We start from the raw sequence: 15,856 nt of genomic DNA, 5'->3' as shown, positions 1-15,856 counted from the left end.
TTCGACCCTGAGGGGACAGATGAAATTGGTCAAATTATCTGGCGGGTCGAATGTATTAAGATGCAGAAAAAACGCCAAAACACAGCGTTGATTCATTTGGCAGTACTTGCCCAATTCTAACACGCCCCCAAATCAAATGCGTGCCCACTTTCTATGTGTCAAAAGTAGAAAGGTAATGTAGAAATGACATTAAAGCTCCTAAACAAAGTATAAATGTAATGCACACCCAATTTTTTAGCAAGGAAAATGGGCAAGGGTGTAATATGTTTTTCACAGTGGTGGCTGGTTTCTTAAGTCAGCTTCACCATAAGCTTTAAGGTCTCCTTCAATGGAAACAGCCGTAAATACTGTAATCAGACATTATGAGCTATGGTTATAGCTTGTAAATCTTCCTAGGGAGATTGAAAATAGGCGTTTTCAATGGGAGAGGATGTAAATAAACGTATTCACTCTCCCCTAAGCTCTGCCGAGACAGACGCTGCCACTTAAGAGGTCGCTATAGGGGTCACCATAGGGGTCACCATAGGGATCAGGCGCGTGAGTGTGGAGTAATCAAGTTCGAATTATCCAGCGAAGGTGAATTTTAGGATCAAAATAACAAAAGATTGTGCCCATAAGAATGCGTGGGTGTTGGCCGGGACCTTTGGCAGGGATTGGGTTAATCGAAAAATCGATTAAACTGGAGTCGAATTAAAGGGGTCCTGAACCACCCCGCAGGCTTGGTGAAATAACATAGTTCGCCGGTAGCATATGCTGCTGTGAACATCTCAGCCAAGTTTTGCTGTCGCAGGCGGTGCGTGGAGCTCGCAAGCGGAGCGCGAAGTTACCTTTCTCTCAAACGCTCTCATTTCAACAGAAGCCATGATCCTCACTCTCTTCTGTGTGCTTTATTACGTAATAAAGCACATTCCAAAACGCGGCTGCTATTGATCGATGCGGTCGGCTACACCGCGGCCGCCGCGGGGTGCCACCACGAGTCCACTGGCTGCTCGCTGTGGACAACCGCGTTTGGCTATGTTTAGCGCGCGTTGTAGGCACCAAAATCGGAAGTCGTGGCGTCCACGTTAACGCGCTGTGGACAATCGCGTTTGGGTTACATTTAGTGCATCGTAGACACCAAGATCGGAAGACCTGGGGTCTACGGTAACATCGAAAATGAAATTTGAACGGCGCACCAAAGTGACATTTGGAAGGCGGAGCGTTGCGGCCCCGCCCCACTCCATCGTAGCCTTCGCCGTGCAAGACATAGAAGGAGGAAGGGGTGCACAGCGGAGGCCGTGTTTGATTGCCAATAACTCCGCTTCTGCTGAACGCATTGAAATACTTTTTACAGCAAAGTATTTCTGAAATAGCCTATTTTCTCTTCAAATGTCTTTCTCCACTTCGATAAAAATTGGTTCAAGGCCTCTTTAAGAGAAGTCTACTGTACTACCAGGAATCAACCCCTTACTCATTGGATCTCATCATACGTTGTGGAGCAACCACCAGTCTTCATAACCACCTGAGAATGTACTGCTCAAATCCATTATACTTAAGTGCGATAATGACAAGCCAGTGTTGGCTAGAGTGGCTGCAGCACTCACAACACTATGAATGGGCAAATGAGCAAACAAGTGGGCAGGCGATGATGAAGTTCAGAGATGGAAACTCTTTATCGGGTGAAGTTGCGCCAGCAAAGAGAAGTTCAACTTGGGAGTGATAGTGGTGACTTGAGAGAACAGTCCGTGGTTGGTTAATTGAATTCCATGGCTGACAATAGCCCCCCTCCTCCATTTACTGAGCATCATTGTATATTCTTGATTGTTGGGATTCAGTCTGACAATTCATAAATGCACTATGTATATTGTGTACATCGGATAAAAACATGTACATTTCCCTCGAAGCTGCAACACTTATGGCATAGCAACACTTTTGATGCCATGATTGCATCTTGCATAAGAGCTGGAACTAAACATTGAAGCAGAGATAAAGCAAAGTAGATAGCAGTAACAGCAGAGCAAAATTTAGAGGTCACAAGTATAAACAAAAACAAAGTGTATGCTGCAATGTCCAAATCGTAGCTTGAGGGCACTGCTCCTTAAAGATATAAAGGCTGATTTTGAACTTGGAAAAAGAGACCTCATGCGAAAGTTAACTTCTGCTAGACCTAAACTGGCCAGACGAGCAGGGCATGAATGTGTTGACACACAATCATTGTAAGCGTCTTGGGTGTTTTTGAAGTTTTCTTCGCAGGGAGCAGAACATGAAATTATAGGTCTCCTCAGTCCTTTCTTCCACACCTTGCAGAGGGTTTTCTGCTTGCATTTTATTGTTTGTTGAGCACATTGGGCATTTTAGACATGCTTTGTAGTATTTTCTTCATATACTGGCAGGCATCCACAAGCATGTCAGACACCACATTATGTCGGCTAAACTGTATGGTGTCAAGTTTTGTACCCTGAATCGAGCCTTTTTATGGAAGTTTTGGTAATCTGGTGACGCTATCCAAGCATTTCTCAATTGTTCCAGATGCAGAAATGCACAATGCAACTTAAACCTCTCATTTATTTTTTGTACTGTCACTCAATCTATTTAAAGACTAATGTGCAGTTTTGCACAGCACAAATGTTTCCTCTCTCTCAAGACCTGCATGATTCTGTCGCAGGCACCGTGAGTGAGACGTCATCCTCGATCGAGCAGGAGAAGCTGGTGGCGGCACTGGTGCGAGCCAGCCCCCTGTCCCAGCCGACGCGTGCCTCACCCGGTGTGCACGACTCGTCCCTGAGCATCAGCTCCTTGGTGCTTGACGGGGCCCACGACAACTTTCCCACACTGACGCCCGAGACTGCACGCCGCTCGCACAACCCCTTCCAGAAGGCTGTCAACAGCCTGCGCTCATCAGGCGGCAAGAGTGGAAAACGTGAGTGCACCTCTTTATTCTGTTTTTTCTTTTGCCAGTGGAGGTGTTTCCCTCACAAAGGAAATTGGACTCTGTGAGCTTGTAGGCCAGTGTTATTGAACAGCAAAACACAGAGCAGTCATCTTATTTAGACTGTGTAGTTGGTTCACTGAAATTTGCATGCAGTTGATGGTTGTGCAGTGTAACTGGCTTGGAAGATATTTTTTACTGTTACAGTAGAACCCTGTCAATATGCTTCCTGTTGCTGCATTTCCCTGTTGGCCATGTCGCCTTTGCTCAATCCTGACACAAAACCCAGTCTCCTTTGTAGTAAATATGCTTGATGTACCACAATCCTCTGAGGTTTTTGTGCCTTAGATTACATTTTGCAAAAGGTTATGATGTTTTGTGACTCGTGTTTTGTAATCTCAGTTGTCCTATTACTATAACTTCAGCTTCTTATACCAGTATCACACGGACACTTTAAGACACGATCGAGCCTGATCAGGATCACATTTCTTAATAGCAATTGGAAACAGCAGAAGGAAACCAATCATAATTAATAAATTCAATCCCGATTGGGCTTGATTGCAATCAGAAGTGCTCCATGTGACTGGGGTATTATTGAAAGAGTGAGCACTTATTGTGGAACTGCTGATTGGTAGCTGCCATGCAGCCAACCAACTCCCTTTCGGAGCAGAAGTAGCTGAAATATTGAGGTTGAATTTTTGTGCCTGTGTTGGTGCTTTAGTTTACGTGTGCACAATTATAAATTACCGAAATTTTCTTCTCTTCTTTCTCCCACTTCCCACTATCTCCGCTGCACGTTCAACTCACTATTCCCATGCCCCAATGCCTTTTTTTGTTTCCTGCTCTGTTTACCTCCCCCTTTCCTGCACTTTTCCTTTTTTTTTCTTTGTTTTCTAGAAATTACCGATTCCTTCCAAATGTTCATGAACATAAACCGAGGCCTGTTACCATCTCAGAGTGAGTTGCCCTTGGTTTGATATTCTATTTTAACACTGCCTGATCATTTGCATAAAAACTCTAAGGTGCCGGCTCTGTATTTTTTACCATTTCCTTGTGACGTAGGTTATAATGTAGAACATTTTTGTGTGTGTGGGTGCGTGTGGTTCTTGAGCCAGTTGCAAGGCAAGCATTATGTAGGACTCAAAAGATTTATGTGGTGCTGCTTGATGAGGCCTAATTGGAAAAGTTCTTGGTCTGGATACTAGGTGCTTGCGGCCTCATTGAATGCATGTGAAACTACATTTGTTTATTAAAAATTGTAGCCTATCTCGAGCATTTTTTTTTTTTCTGGGATAATTGGCTCTTTTTTCGTGGCAGCGGGGTTAAGTGTTGTCATAAATGCATTGACATTTAACTAAATCTTCTGTTGCGTCTTGCCTAGTTAAGCATTTGCCAGAGTAAATTTGGCAGCTGCTATGGACAGTGCAGTTGGATAGAAGTGATCAATTAAAAAAACACTTCCAAATGGTTCCAAACGGTGCAAAAGCATCATTCTGAGATTGCTTCTTGGTTGTCCTTGTACCATTTTCTGTCCGTGAAAACTTTATGTTAAGTGGTCATGATGGTGTGCACTGTGGGACCAGCAAGCAGGCAACATGAACTTTTTGCTCAGAAGTCATGACTTCTCGGCAGGCTTTTCGACTTTCACATGTGTTGGACACATATTTACTAGAGCACCTTTGCTTATGTCCTGTTGGATCACTGATGAAACATCCTGGAAAGTGGGGAAAATCTCAAATTGGTCAACTTCAAAGGAGCTCTGCATGGTAAATACATGGTAAATAAACTTGCTTAGTCACTGGACAACGCTGTCATGAACATCAGGACAAAATATTATTCATGTATATGCATCTGGGAGCCCACAATTTTGCTCAAAAGGCTACTTGTCTTTTTCTTAAACTTTTTAAAGCCCTTGCTTCATTTTTGTTCTTGCTCTTACATAGACGTAAGCATGATGGCTATTGGGTGGACTTAGTTAGATGTTGCAACCAAGCAGTGCCCTTCAGAAGAAATCGGAAGCGAAGAAATCTCATCACTTACGGAGCAGTGGCACCACCTGATGGCAAAGAATGGTGCTACTGTTCCAGTATTATGGCCTCCAAGATTGGGGTCACATGATCTTGAGGTCATGCAGCTACAAGATTGGTGTGGTAATGAGCAGTTCATGGCTGTGCATGGCGGTACAATTTCGAGTTTAACTTGAACGACAAAAATGTCGGGGAACATTGCAAAGGCATAGCGATGGCAGCATTTTATTACGAATTGCTCCATTCATACAAGGTGCACTCAAAAACAGTTTGTTGGAAAAGATTCGTGACGTTACATTAAGTATGAGGCACATTCCATTCCTTTCATAAAAGGTCTTTAGGCACCTGGAGAATAAATTAAATTATTTTTAAAAACTAAAAACAATAAAGAATTATGTCAGGGAATGCAACTGGAATGAAATGAACAGCTTACAATATTCTCTGTGTCAGCATCCAGTCAAAATATTTTCTCTAAGAGACTACAATTATGCCAGAAACATGAAACACTCAATATGAAAAATGTGAATTAGGAAAGCAATATTTTTTGAAAATAGCTGAGTGCTAATCCAGAACTTTGGTGTTTCGTCGGCTCAATTTTTCGGTCATGGAAATTTTGCGCAACACAGTTGGAGGAAACCTTGAGAAGTCAGGGAACTCAGACAGACTGATTTTACTGGTTGCCCTGACTAAGCGTCGTCTTGCTGGCCTTGCAGAGTCTCGTTGGGGCAGCCTGAAAGACCGTCGTCATGGCTCGACAGGCAGCCTGACACCAGAGTTTGCCCTACGAACCTCAAGAATGGCTGAGTGTGGCTCCCAGGAAGGCGTGCATACCCTCCACAAGGTTGCACTGTACATCTTTGGCGAGAAATCGCAAATAAAGGTACGTCTGCAGGGGCTCACCACTGCATTAGGGAGTGTTGCAGAGATTTTTGTGCGGCTCCGTGGGGCGGTAATCTTGGTATCAATCAGCAATGCTACCTGCACTGTAATGCCAAATTTTTCCTTTGAAACATAATTATCAGTGATTATAACGAGGGGTGTACAAATACTCGAATATCACTGAATCGAATTGAATAATTAATTTAAAGAATCGTTGAAATAATTCAATTTGCGAGTCGATTATCTGCTATTAAATTTTTCTAATATTCGGTATACAGTGAAGCCTCTATATAACAAACCTTAATTTAACACTTTCCTGCCCGCGATAAAAGCAGCAGTTCTTGGGTAGCCTAGTAAATACTTCTTTTCCTATCACAGAGCAAGCTTGATATTGAAGTGTATAGTATCAAATTAACAAAGAAATTTTCTTTCTGACGGTACTATTCCCAAACAACATGTTTATTAAAAAAGGATTTGAAGAAAAGAATATTTAAGCGAAAATTTTATAGAAACAAAAAAGTTATATAAAAACGTCAATGGGGGGGGGGGGGGGGAGGCGGTTGCGTCACACTGAAAAACGTAAAAAAATTTTCAGAATATACATTTTCAATATAAAGGACCTGTGAATAATTCAAGCAAATATCATCTTTGTATGCAACGAAGTTCTTGAGATATAAAAGAAAACGTTAACACTAATAACTAGCCCATGCGCAATGCCAAGGTTAACTTCTGGCCATCTTTTTGCGTGAAACTCGACTCGCTGGCAAATGATCCCGACCAAAGGTTGTTAACACCCTGTAGATTAAGAACTGTGAGCCTTAGAACACGCAGGATATCTTTATCGGGGCATGACAGCTTTAAAGCGGTTCAGCAAAAAAAGCGAGCCTCCGTTCGGAAATCTGACAAACTGAAGTATTTCGCGTCAGTGCTGCTGTTAACTGTCCAATAACTCACGTGCAGATGCATTAGAATCGGTAGAAATACGACGTTTCCATATATAAGCGGTGCACGACAGCATCTTGGAAACTACGAGCGCTCATCGCGCTGACCATTCCCCTTCTCTGGAGACGCTTTAAAAATACGGGCACAGCGGGAAAAGAAAACTGAAAGCCGAAACTAAAAGTTCCTAAATAACCTAATAAATTACCCTTTCTGTCCGAGAGCGCTCGGAAAGCGGCAAAATACGAATGCGGGCTATCGATGGGAGTAGGTGCTGACATGAAAGTGTTAACAAAACACGTGATTAAACAAACTATTTTCATTTCCCAGTCTTAGTTTGATTGAAAACCATGTATTTCTTTCTGCATTTCAGCAAAGCAGTTTCATTAATTTAGTTACCTTGCATACACCTCACGCGAATAGACACCGTCTTTATGTGTTTTTTTTAGACCGCAATCCATAATGCGTTTTCTTGGCCAGTAGTCCGTAATTTTTTTTCTCTTGCTGTGTTTTACTGGATCCTTGTTGAAGGTCAGCAAGGAGTTTATACGGCTGCAGTGGTAAAGAGCAGCCGGCAATGCGGTCAGTGTGGGGGCCCCAAAGTGGCCATACGGTCAGGGCGTCCGCAAGTACATGCAGGTGGCGTTGGTGATGAATCATCACTGCTGGTGGTGAATCATCAGTCAGTAAAAAAATTCCTAGTACTTCAGAAGGGTGTGAGAACTCGCCTGTACAGCTTCACTGTCCATGAAGTATCAGTTGCTCAGATCGGCATACCTTTGTGAAGGATTTTTTTTTTGCAGCCACTTGAGTGGCACACCTCTGTTTGAAGTACAGCACTTGCAACTTCTGTGCTCACTAACTTTCTTCAATCACGAAGCGTGGTTTTGATGAGTTGGGAGATCGGTGCTGCCCGTGGTGACTATAGTGCTAGCATGGCGGTCACAGTACAGTAAAATCAACGTGCGAAAATATCAATGTGTACCAAACTAGCAGGACAAAATTAAGGAGCCTGAGGTGGCTGAAACTAAACTCTCCTATTGAGATGTTTAAATGAAGGTGTTTAATGGATCGCTGCCATAGTTCTTATGTATACATTTACTATATTCAAGACCATTCATATTGAACCTGGACTTTTGGATTGTTGTCGATATGAAACACTAGAAATATTCCCTTGAAGATTATATGTAAGCCTACAGAGAGTTGTGCGCCTGTATATCAAATTGCATCGGTCAGCACAACAATCGATCGAATCTGAAGTGTTGCTTACCGTAAGATGCATTTTCACTCGGCAACTCCATTGGTCTGGCACTGCTTTAATGGCTCACGACCGCATCTAGTGCACAGAGCCACATGCTCAAGAGGCTTTCTGTGGCTGGCTTACCTGGGCATGTATGGTCACAGTAGATAGAATGTTCACTTATGGTGTAGCATAACGCACCCATATCAAGAAAGTGGCACATACTTAGAAACATTAGCAGGCTAAAATCAACATTCACGTGTAGTACAGTAAAAGCTCATTAATTCGAATTTCACAGGGACGCTTAAGGAGTTCGAATTAAACCAAATTCGAACTAACGAAAGTAATTGAAAAACAGCCAGAATTGAGACTGGGTTGCTAGAAAGCACTTGTAACTAACAATATTTATTGACCAAAATAATCTGTGATCACTTTTTGCTTGTTTTCTGAATGCGATGGTCATCAGTTTGTCTTCCAAAGTGCGAAAGTGATACAGAGGTTCATCTTCACCCTTCTTGAAGTTGAAGAATAGGCGCAGTAGCCGACAGATTTTTCAGACTTGATGAATATTCCGGACTTCATATATGCACCGTCAGGGTTCCCATAGAGCTAATGAAATTTTAGAACCAATTTTTCAGACGAAATTAGGCCTCAAAGTTCTATTTTCCAGACTAAATTGCTCATTCCGAGCCACACTACTCTTGGGGGCCGCCATGTTGGATTTTCCGCTGGCTTGGCCAGGCTGGCTTCCAGTGGCTCGCTCTATGGCCTCCCAGATTGGGAGCGCACGCCATCCTCTCGTCTCGAAGGCCATGCCTGCTCTTCCTTGACTGATAAAACACTCCAGGGGACAGTACTTTTTCCATTTTCTTTCTTTTTTTTGGTTAGTGCTATCGTCATAACCACTTATTACGGGTTCCTTTTTTTTATCACCGTGTGGCAGTGCGCAGTTCGGCAGCACGCAGTTCGAATTATTGATGGAGGACCCGATGCGCGTGCGAAATAACGAGTTGGTTTACTCATAGACGCCTATGCTGCATGGCCGGACCACGACAGTCAGTTTGAATTATCCAAAAGTTCGAATTGAGGAGGTGCGAATTAACAAGCTTTTACTGTATATTTCTTACAAGACAAATGTTTGTAACATCAGATCATGTCAGATGTCCTGTGAGGAAAATGGTATGTTTAAAGCAGTGTAGGATATGCATGTTCAATGCATAGTACATGCGCTTGAGTACAGTGGAATCTCTGTTATGAAGTTACATCCGAAGTGAAAATATGTACCTTTGTTACATCCAATATTTGTTATAAGCATGCATTCGTTGCACGTTGATATTGGCAAGAAGCTTTTCAGATCTACTTCACTATATCTGATAAAGGGATAATTCGTTTTGTCTGTGTTGGTTATACTGAGGTCTGATAGTAGCTATAATCGTGGTGTGTGCCCACAATCTGGTGGCAGGGCATCAAGCCGGAGACATATGCCAACTGTGACCTCATTCCCGTGGAGTATCCTGAAGTGCGGCAGGTCAAGGCCAGCTTCAAGAAGCTACTGCGTGCCTGCTGCCCCAGCGCACCTCCAGCCAGTCCTGAACTGAGTTTCTACAAGATGGTTGAGGGCTCCGAGTGGCTAAACCAGGTAGGGCCACGTGCTGGGCTGGTCAGGCCGCACTTCCTTATCTTGCAGCTAGCCTGATGTGCTGGTTGTTTGTGTGACACTGAAAGCCAGATAGTACCTTGAAGTTGGTGAAGTAATGGGTTTTCACGCGTATCATCTTCCTGGGCATAAATTTCGCAACAACCCACAATTTAAAAAGAATAGGGCGGTGGGGTTTTGGTGGGGGACAGATCTGCATCTAAAACCAGGGCACTTTGAGTGCAAATTTTGCCTCCCAGGCTTTGGCTTCACAGCAATCCACTTTGCCATGATGCCTTGCGAAGGCAAAATTTGCTTACGGCAGGATACAGATGGTATGATGCAGCATCAATATGACTTGCAGTGTGTCAGAAATATGGCTGCTCCAGTTGTTGGAAGCTGTTGGAATTTCTCGGAAATCAGTGATAAATTTGGTGTATGGAGTTGTTGGTATGTCTTATCGATTATTGGATTGCATGAAAAATCATACCACCTTTTTTGCATTTTTAAATAACACCCACTTTCGTATTTCAATTCCCTTTAAATTCTTGCTGTGTGGTGTACTTGTGAAAGTATGGTTATTGCCCTGAGTTTAGATATAGTGGAGATGGCAGATGTATTGGCATTAGTTTACTTGCACTTCTGCCTGCTAGGTTCACTAGTTAAGAGTGCTAACATATGTTTCTACCCCCACCAGTTGCAGTGCATCTTGCAACTCTCAGGTGCAGCTGTGGACTTGATCGACGTCCAAGGCTCTTCCGTGATGTTGTGCCTTGAGGATGGCTGGGACTTCACCTGCCAGGTTGGTGACTGCAGTTGCTGCTGTATGAAATAATATTGGCTATATATACAGTATATTTCCATTAATTCGACGTATCGTAAGTGACGTATCAAGTGGGAACGTAATGCATAGAAGTCAATGGGCTTTTGGTTGGGACCTCAAAAATGTGATGTATAGCAGCCGGCAAAATGCAACTGCAAGGAACGTATCAGTGGGGGGGGGGGGTTCCTGTGTACTTACGTTTTTTGTAAACATTGACGGATCAAGTGTTTAATGTCATGGTTTATTTCTTGCTACTTAGATCTCTTCATCAGATTTTCATCTGTGTGGGAGAAATCGAGTGATAGGTGAAAATCCAGTGTATTGCCATCCTTTCCTGCTTGTTTTTCTGCTTGTGCCATTTCTGTATTGTACAACTAATCCTCTTTTTTCTTTCTTTTTTTGCCTTATGCATCGCAGGTGGTGTCTGTTGCTCAGCTTTGCTTGGACCCATACTATCGAACATACGAGGGTTTCCGGGTGCTGATTGAAAAGGAGTGGCTAGCATTCGGCCACAGATTCTCGTACCGAGGCAACCAGACTGCTGCCGCAGCTGCCAGTGGGTTCGCGCCCGTCTTCCTCCAGTTCCTCGATGTTGTTCATCAGGTATTAACAATTTAGCTGGTGTTAAATGCTATTGCATTGATTTTTGAATACTGGTAACATTAAAGGGGCTCTGAAATTCTCCCAACAAAGCTATTCGGGCAGCACCAATGGGACCATCACAATGTGGCGATTTTATGCACGTTGTGCGACGGATGTGACATTGATGTGTGGCATTATGATTATTGGCTAAAAATGTAATGTGTGATTTACGTTCGCATGATATTGTATTGTGTATGGCATTACGTTTTGCAGCCATCTTAAGTATCTCCTAATTATCGCACTGCCATGAACAATGTATTGCAACTATGGCAACAATGTGTCAGCATGATGAACACATGGCGTGCCAACGGCCACCTCTCAGAAGCTGTTGTAACTATAGAAGCGACACCATGGCCTCCGAGATTGGACCACATGCCGCCCAATCGTGGAGGCCATGGTGACGTCACCAACAAGCTGAGCGGGCTTGGCAACCATGGCCTGCCAACTTCCTTTATGTAACTTCGATGCTCTGCGGCTATTGGGTGCCACACTAACATGTCATGGCAAAGTGGAATCTAGCATCCTGAGCCGCAAAAATTTGAGTCGAGGGTAACCTTAATTTTGCTTGTATTTTTAAGTTTTTGTGGATAATAACTTGGGTTTGTGTATAATAAATATCACAATTGCTTTTGCTTTTAGTTCTTTGATATGCCAAGAAAAGGGCTATAGCAGAAATGGTGCCATTAAAGAAGTGTTGCAGGACCCCTTTAATGATAAAGGCTGTGTGCTAGCTTTACTGCCTTAGACAGACCAGAATAAATCAAGCAAAGTCATTTTATGCTAGTCAGCTGACCTGCAGCAGTAAGAAATCGACAATCATTTATAAATTGCCAATCACGTAAGGAAGTGACAGAGCAATCACAGTTCAACATTCACATGGATGAGATCAACTTTTTGTTACATACTAATTTTCAATGTGCTCTTTTCATTCTACCCATACAGCTTCTGCGGCAGTTCCCGATGTCGTTTGAGTTCAACGACCTGTTCCTACGGTTCCTGGCGTACCACCACGTGTCATGCCGCTTTCGCACCTTCCTGCTCGACTCGGAGCTGGAGCGCATTGAGCTAGGCTGGACTCCCTCGCCCAGCGGTGCGAGCAGCCTACATCGCAGTGGCCGCAATGTGGCTGCAGCTCTGGCTTCGGCTGAGAGTGGTTCGGATGAGGAGTCTGCTGCTGCAGCCGCCTCAACGTCTGCGCGTGCCTCTGCGGCTCCATCCTTTTGGGAGTACGCCGATCGTCTGTGGTGCAAGTCGTCGGCCTTCTACAACTTCTGGTATGCAGCCAACCTGGAAGACGAGGTGAGGCTTCTGCTGTCTTTACTTGCGTGCGTGTTGCAGTAGTGGATTGCCCATTGTCGCTGAAAGGTTCGTACAGGCATGTGACAGGCTGCGCTGCTACGCGACATGGGCTTCTGGCTGGGAGCTGGCGTGTTGCATAGTGAGGCCGCAAGGATGGTCATCGCTCTTGTGAAATCAATTGACCTATATTTCCAGAAAGAGCATTCGTATTGTTGTTGTTGTATAATCTCCGCTATCCCCTTTCGTTGTGCTTTACTGCTGTTTTCTAATCTGTGCACCTTGCCATTGAGAGGCTTGGTTTCCTGCAAAGCTTAGCCGCCCTGTGGGTGAGCATACGTTACGTGGTAAATTCTTTACGACGCACAATATTATCGCAAAATTCATTACTAAATCGAGCACATAACTTTATATTAAGTAAAAACGAATGCAAATAATCGTGTCTGCTCCTGCATAGCAGCAATATATTCAACTTGTTTTCTAATACAGCCTGCCGCCGAATATTCAAAAATTTTCAGATACCTAGTTCTTGAACCAAATACGAATATTTAAAATATAACATTAGATGGTATCCAAAATTTTCAAATATTCATACACCCCTGAAGTTCAAACTTGTTGCACTTACATGCCAGATGGTGCAGTGATTCAGTTTGGTTGCCACTGACATGGTTGGCAAACTTCTGCCTGCTATTGAATGCTTGCCCCTGTTGCATCCAATGCGTTTGCTTTTTCTTCATTCCTTGTTGCTGTGGCTCTTGCCAGGTTCTGCGCCCCTACTCGAACCTGTCCAACCTGGAAGTGTGGGAGTACTACTTGGAGGAGACTCTCTGCCACGGCCCCATCTATGATCCTGAACTAGTCGTCCTCGAGCGGGGCCCCAAGGTTATCCCTGAGCCAATGCCACCTCAAAGGCCTGGGGGTTCCTCTGGCAACGCCAGCAATGCACCTGCTCGCAGAACACTGTACCCCTGCTACGACGACGCCGGCGATGCGGAGGTTGATGTCTTCACTCAGCTGCTTGAGGTTTGTGCGCCCCTCCACTTAGCACTTTTTACTCGTCTCTCTGGAGTCTGTTGAACCACGATCATTCAGTGCTGTTGCTGGTCATGAAACTTGTCTATAATGCTATGAGAGAGCTGAGTACCTTTCCAGAAAGTAACTGTAATGAGAAGCACCACTAATTCAAGGCAGCTACAGTCAGATGCGAGAAGTTAACTTACGTTGATGCGCCTGTGCATCTGATTGAAGTTTTCTAGTATAGCATCATATCAGAGCCAATACAGAAAATCCAGTTTACAATTGAAAACTCTATGAAAAGAAAGGAGGTGCCCGCATCTAGATTAGGAGAATTGCATGTTCGTTGAGGCTGGTGCTTTCCATGACCTTTTATAATGTAGCACTTGTGTTCTGCTGCATCCTGCTGGTCCTACTTCACAGTGGGTCATTCTCTCCTACACAGGCACTGCACGACCAGGAAGCTGCCTTGGGGCATCTCCCTCAAAAGTGGCATGTCCTCTGGAACAAGCTGGACGTCCCTGTCGTGGACACTCTGGTGGTAAGGGCTTTTTAAACTATCCATCATGTGCTTTCTTGGCACCAGTCTTGGCACCAGCTTCAGTGCAAAAAGTAGCATTTGCAGACCAAAAATGCATTTTGATTTTATTGAAATTTTGAGTTCCTGAACCATCCAACAATGTGCCAGCAAAATTTCAGCCACATCTGTATGGTAATAAAGCGAGAATTGGTATTTTTTTATGGGCTGGTGGCCCCTCGGATGAAAGAAATGTGCCTGTGATCACCATTTTGAAAGTGCATTTGTGACACAACAAAAACGCTTAGTATGAAATGGCTACCATCATACATGCTGTGAAAATAAAATGGCAGACTGCTAAACCTTGAAGCCATTTTTTTTATTTTGCATCTTTTCACCGAAGTTCGTGACAGTAAAAACTGTTGTTCCTATATTAAACAAAGCAAACTTGCTTGTAGGGCATTTTCTGGGGGGAAATATTCTGCAGAATGTTACTATGGACTGGGATGCTTAAGTTAAGCCTTCCTTCCTTATAGGAAAGTTGGAATACTGAATGCATGGTCGAAGTACAGTTTTAGTGGCAGAAATTACATATGCAGTCGACCTCAGATATATAGAACTCGAAGGAGATTGAAATAGTTGGATATATTGAAAACTTCAAACTGTGAAATATGCCTTTCTGAAGCTTATCTCAAACATCCCCATGTCTCGCGCAGTTCCCGAAGTTTATGCTTCACTTTTGGTTGTGGCTGTCACAGAAATGAGTCTGCTCTTTGATGAATAGTTAAATTATGCACATTTTAGGGTACTTGCTCCATGCACACAACAAAAACGCTTCCATGCTTACATAATTTGTGTAGGAAGTGCTTTAGCAGAGTGCAAAGCAGGATGAATTAATGGTGAAGTGTAAAACCAGATCTGTGTTCTTGAAAGTTCCAGTTAGTATTTAGCCGTTGACTTTGACTGGTGTTTCTGAAAGGGCTGTTGCCACAGTGTTTGCAATTTTTCTTGTTTCTTAATGCACTGAGTGTTAATGGCTGTGGTTTCCTTTCAAAAAAAGGAAGGCATCCTTGAATTCACTAAATATGGGGAACTGTGGGTCATCACAAGATTTAATGTTTTTCCTGGCTGCTGGCGATCATCTGAGGTGGCATTCCTGTTCTGTCACCACCTTGCAGAACATTAATCATTCATGAAGCATCACCTTCCAGATGTAAGACGTTGTGCTTAAGACAGAAAGAGTATTTGTATGTTCCTGATATCCACTGGAACCGCATCAGTATCATGAGTTGTGTTGCATGTCCTTGTGATAGCTCTCAAATTTTGCCGAGTTGCTGCAATGCCTGTAGGCTATTAGACACAGCGTATCGGTGTACACTATCTTTTTCTTTGCATATTGCTTGGTGTGGTACGACTTAAGCGTCTTGCTTTGCTTAAAAGCTTTACGTTATACATTGGATATTTGTGCTTGTTTTGGTTTTGTTTACTTGGTTTTGCTCCTGACAGGGTCCTGAACAGCCACAAACAGGCAAGTTGTGCCACTGGTTTAGGGTAGCCATTTGTTATAGCTATAGAGATTACTGGACTACTAGATGCTTAGTGTAGTACAAATTTTCATGCATGGCATGACCTTTATTTTGTCCAGTATCCTGTTGCGTCATATGGGAAAGTGTAATTTCCTCACCCACCATCCCATATGCCCACATTTTGTTAGGGGTGTGTCAGACCTGGATACGCAAGCATAGTAGATTTTAGTTGGACCTGCTACAAATTATTTCTTTTTGTTTTCCTGAAGAGCATTCTTTTTTTGATGATATAGACTTTATCCAGTTGGTGGATGTCTAACATCTGACGTCGTTTCTTAGATGATATTAGAACACATGATGTCGAACATGATATGTCATGTTATTCATGTTGGACAAGATGCCATTTTAA

The 15,856-nt window shown here is 43.4% G+C and overlaps 1 protein-coding gene across 1 annotated transcript in view; it reads left to right on the top strand.

Annotated features, from left to right (window-relative positions):
* The window catches only part of LOC119450257 (myotubularin-related protein 5-like), a 131,999-nt gene that overhangs the window by 108,208 nt on the left and 7,935 nt on the right, over positions 1-15,856 (top strand). Inside the window, 9 exon segments of the mRNA XM_037713650.2 lie at positions 2,645-2,899; positions 3,806-3,865; positions 5,649-5,815; positions 9,456-9,632; positions 10,327-10,431; positions 10,870-11,055; positions 12,037-12,393; positions 13,153-13,413; positions 13,850-13,945. Coding sequence (XP_037569578.1) covers positions 2,645-2,899; positions 3,806-3,865; positions 5,649-5,815; positions 9,456-9,632; positions 10,327-10,431; positions 10,870-11,055; positions 12,037-12,393; positions 13,153-13,413; positions 13,850-13,945 — 1,664 coding nt within the window.

Source organism: Dermacentor silvarum, chromosome 4, assembly GCF_013339745.2.
Source record: "Dermacentor silvarum isolate Dsil-2018 chromosome 4, BIME_Dsil_1.4, whole genome shotgun sequence".
NCBI lineage: Eukaryota > Metazoa > Arthropoda > Arachnida > Ixodida > Ixodidae > Dermacentor > Dermacentor silvarum.
Note: the sequence above shows the minus strand (reverse complement) of the source record. Positions and strands in the feature narration are given on the sequence as shown.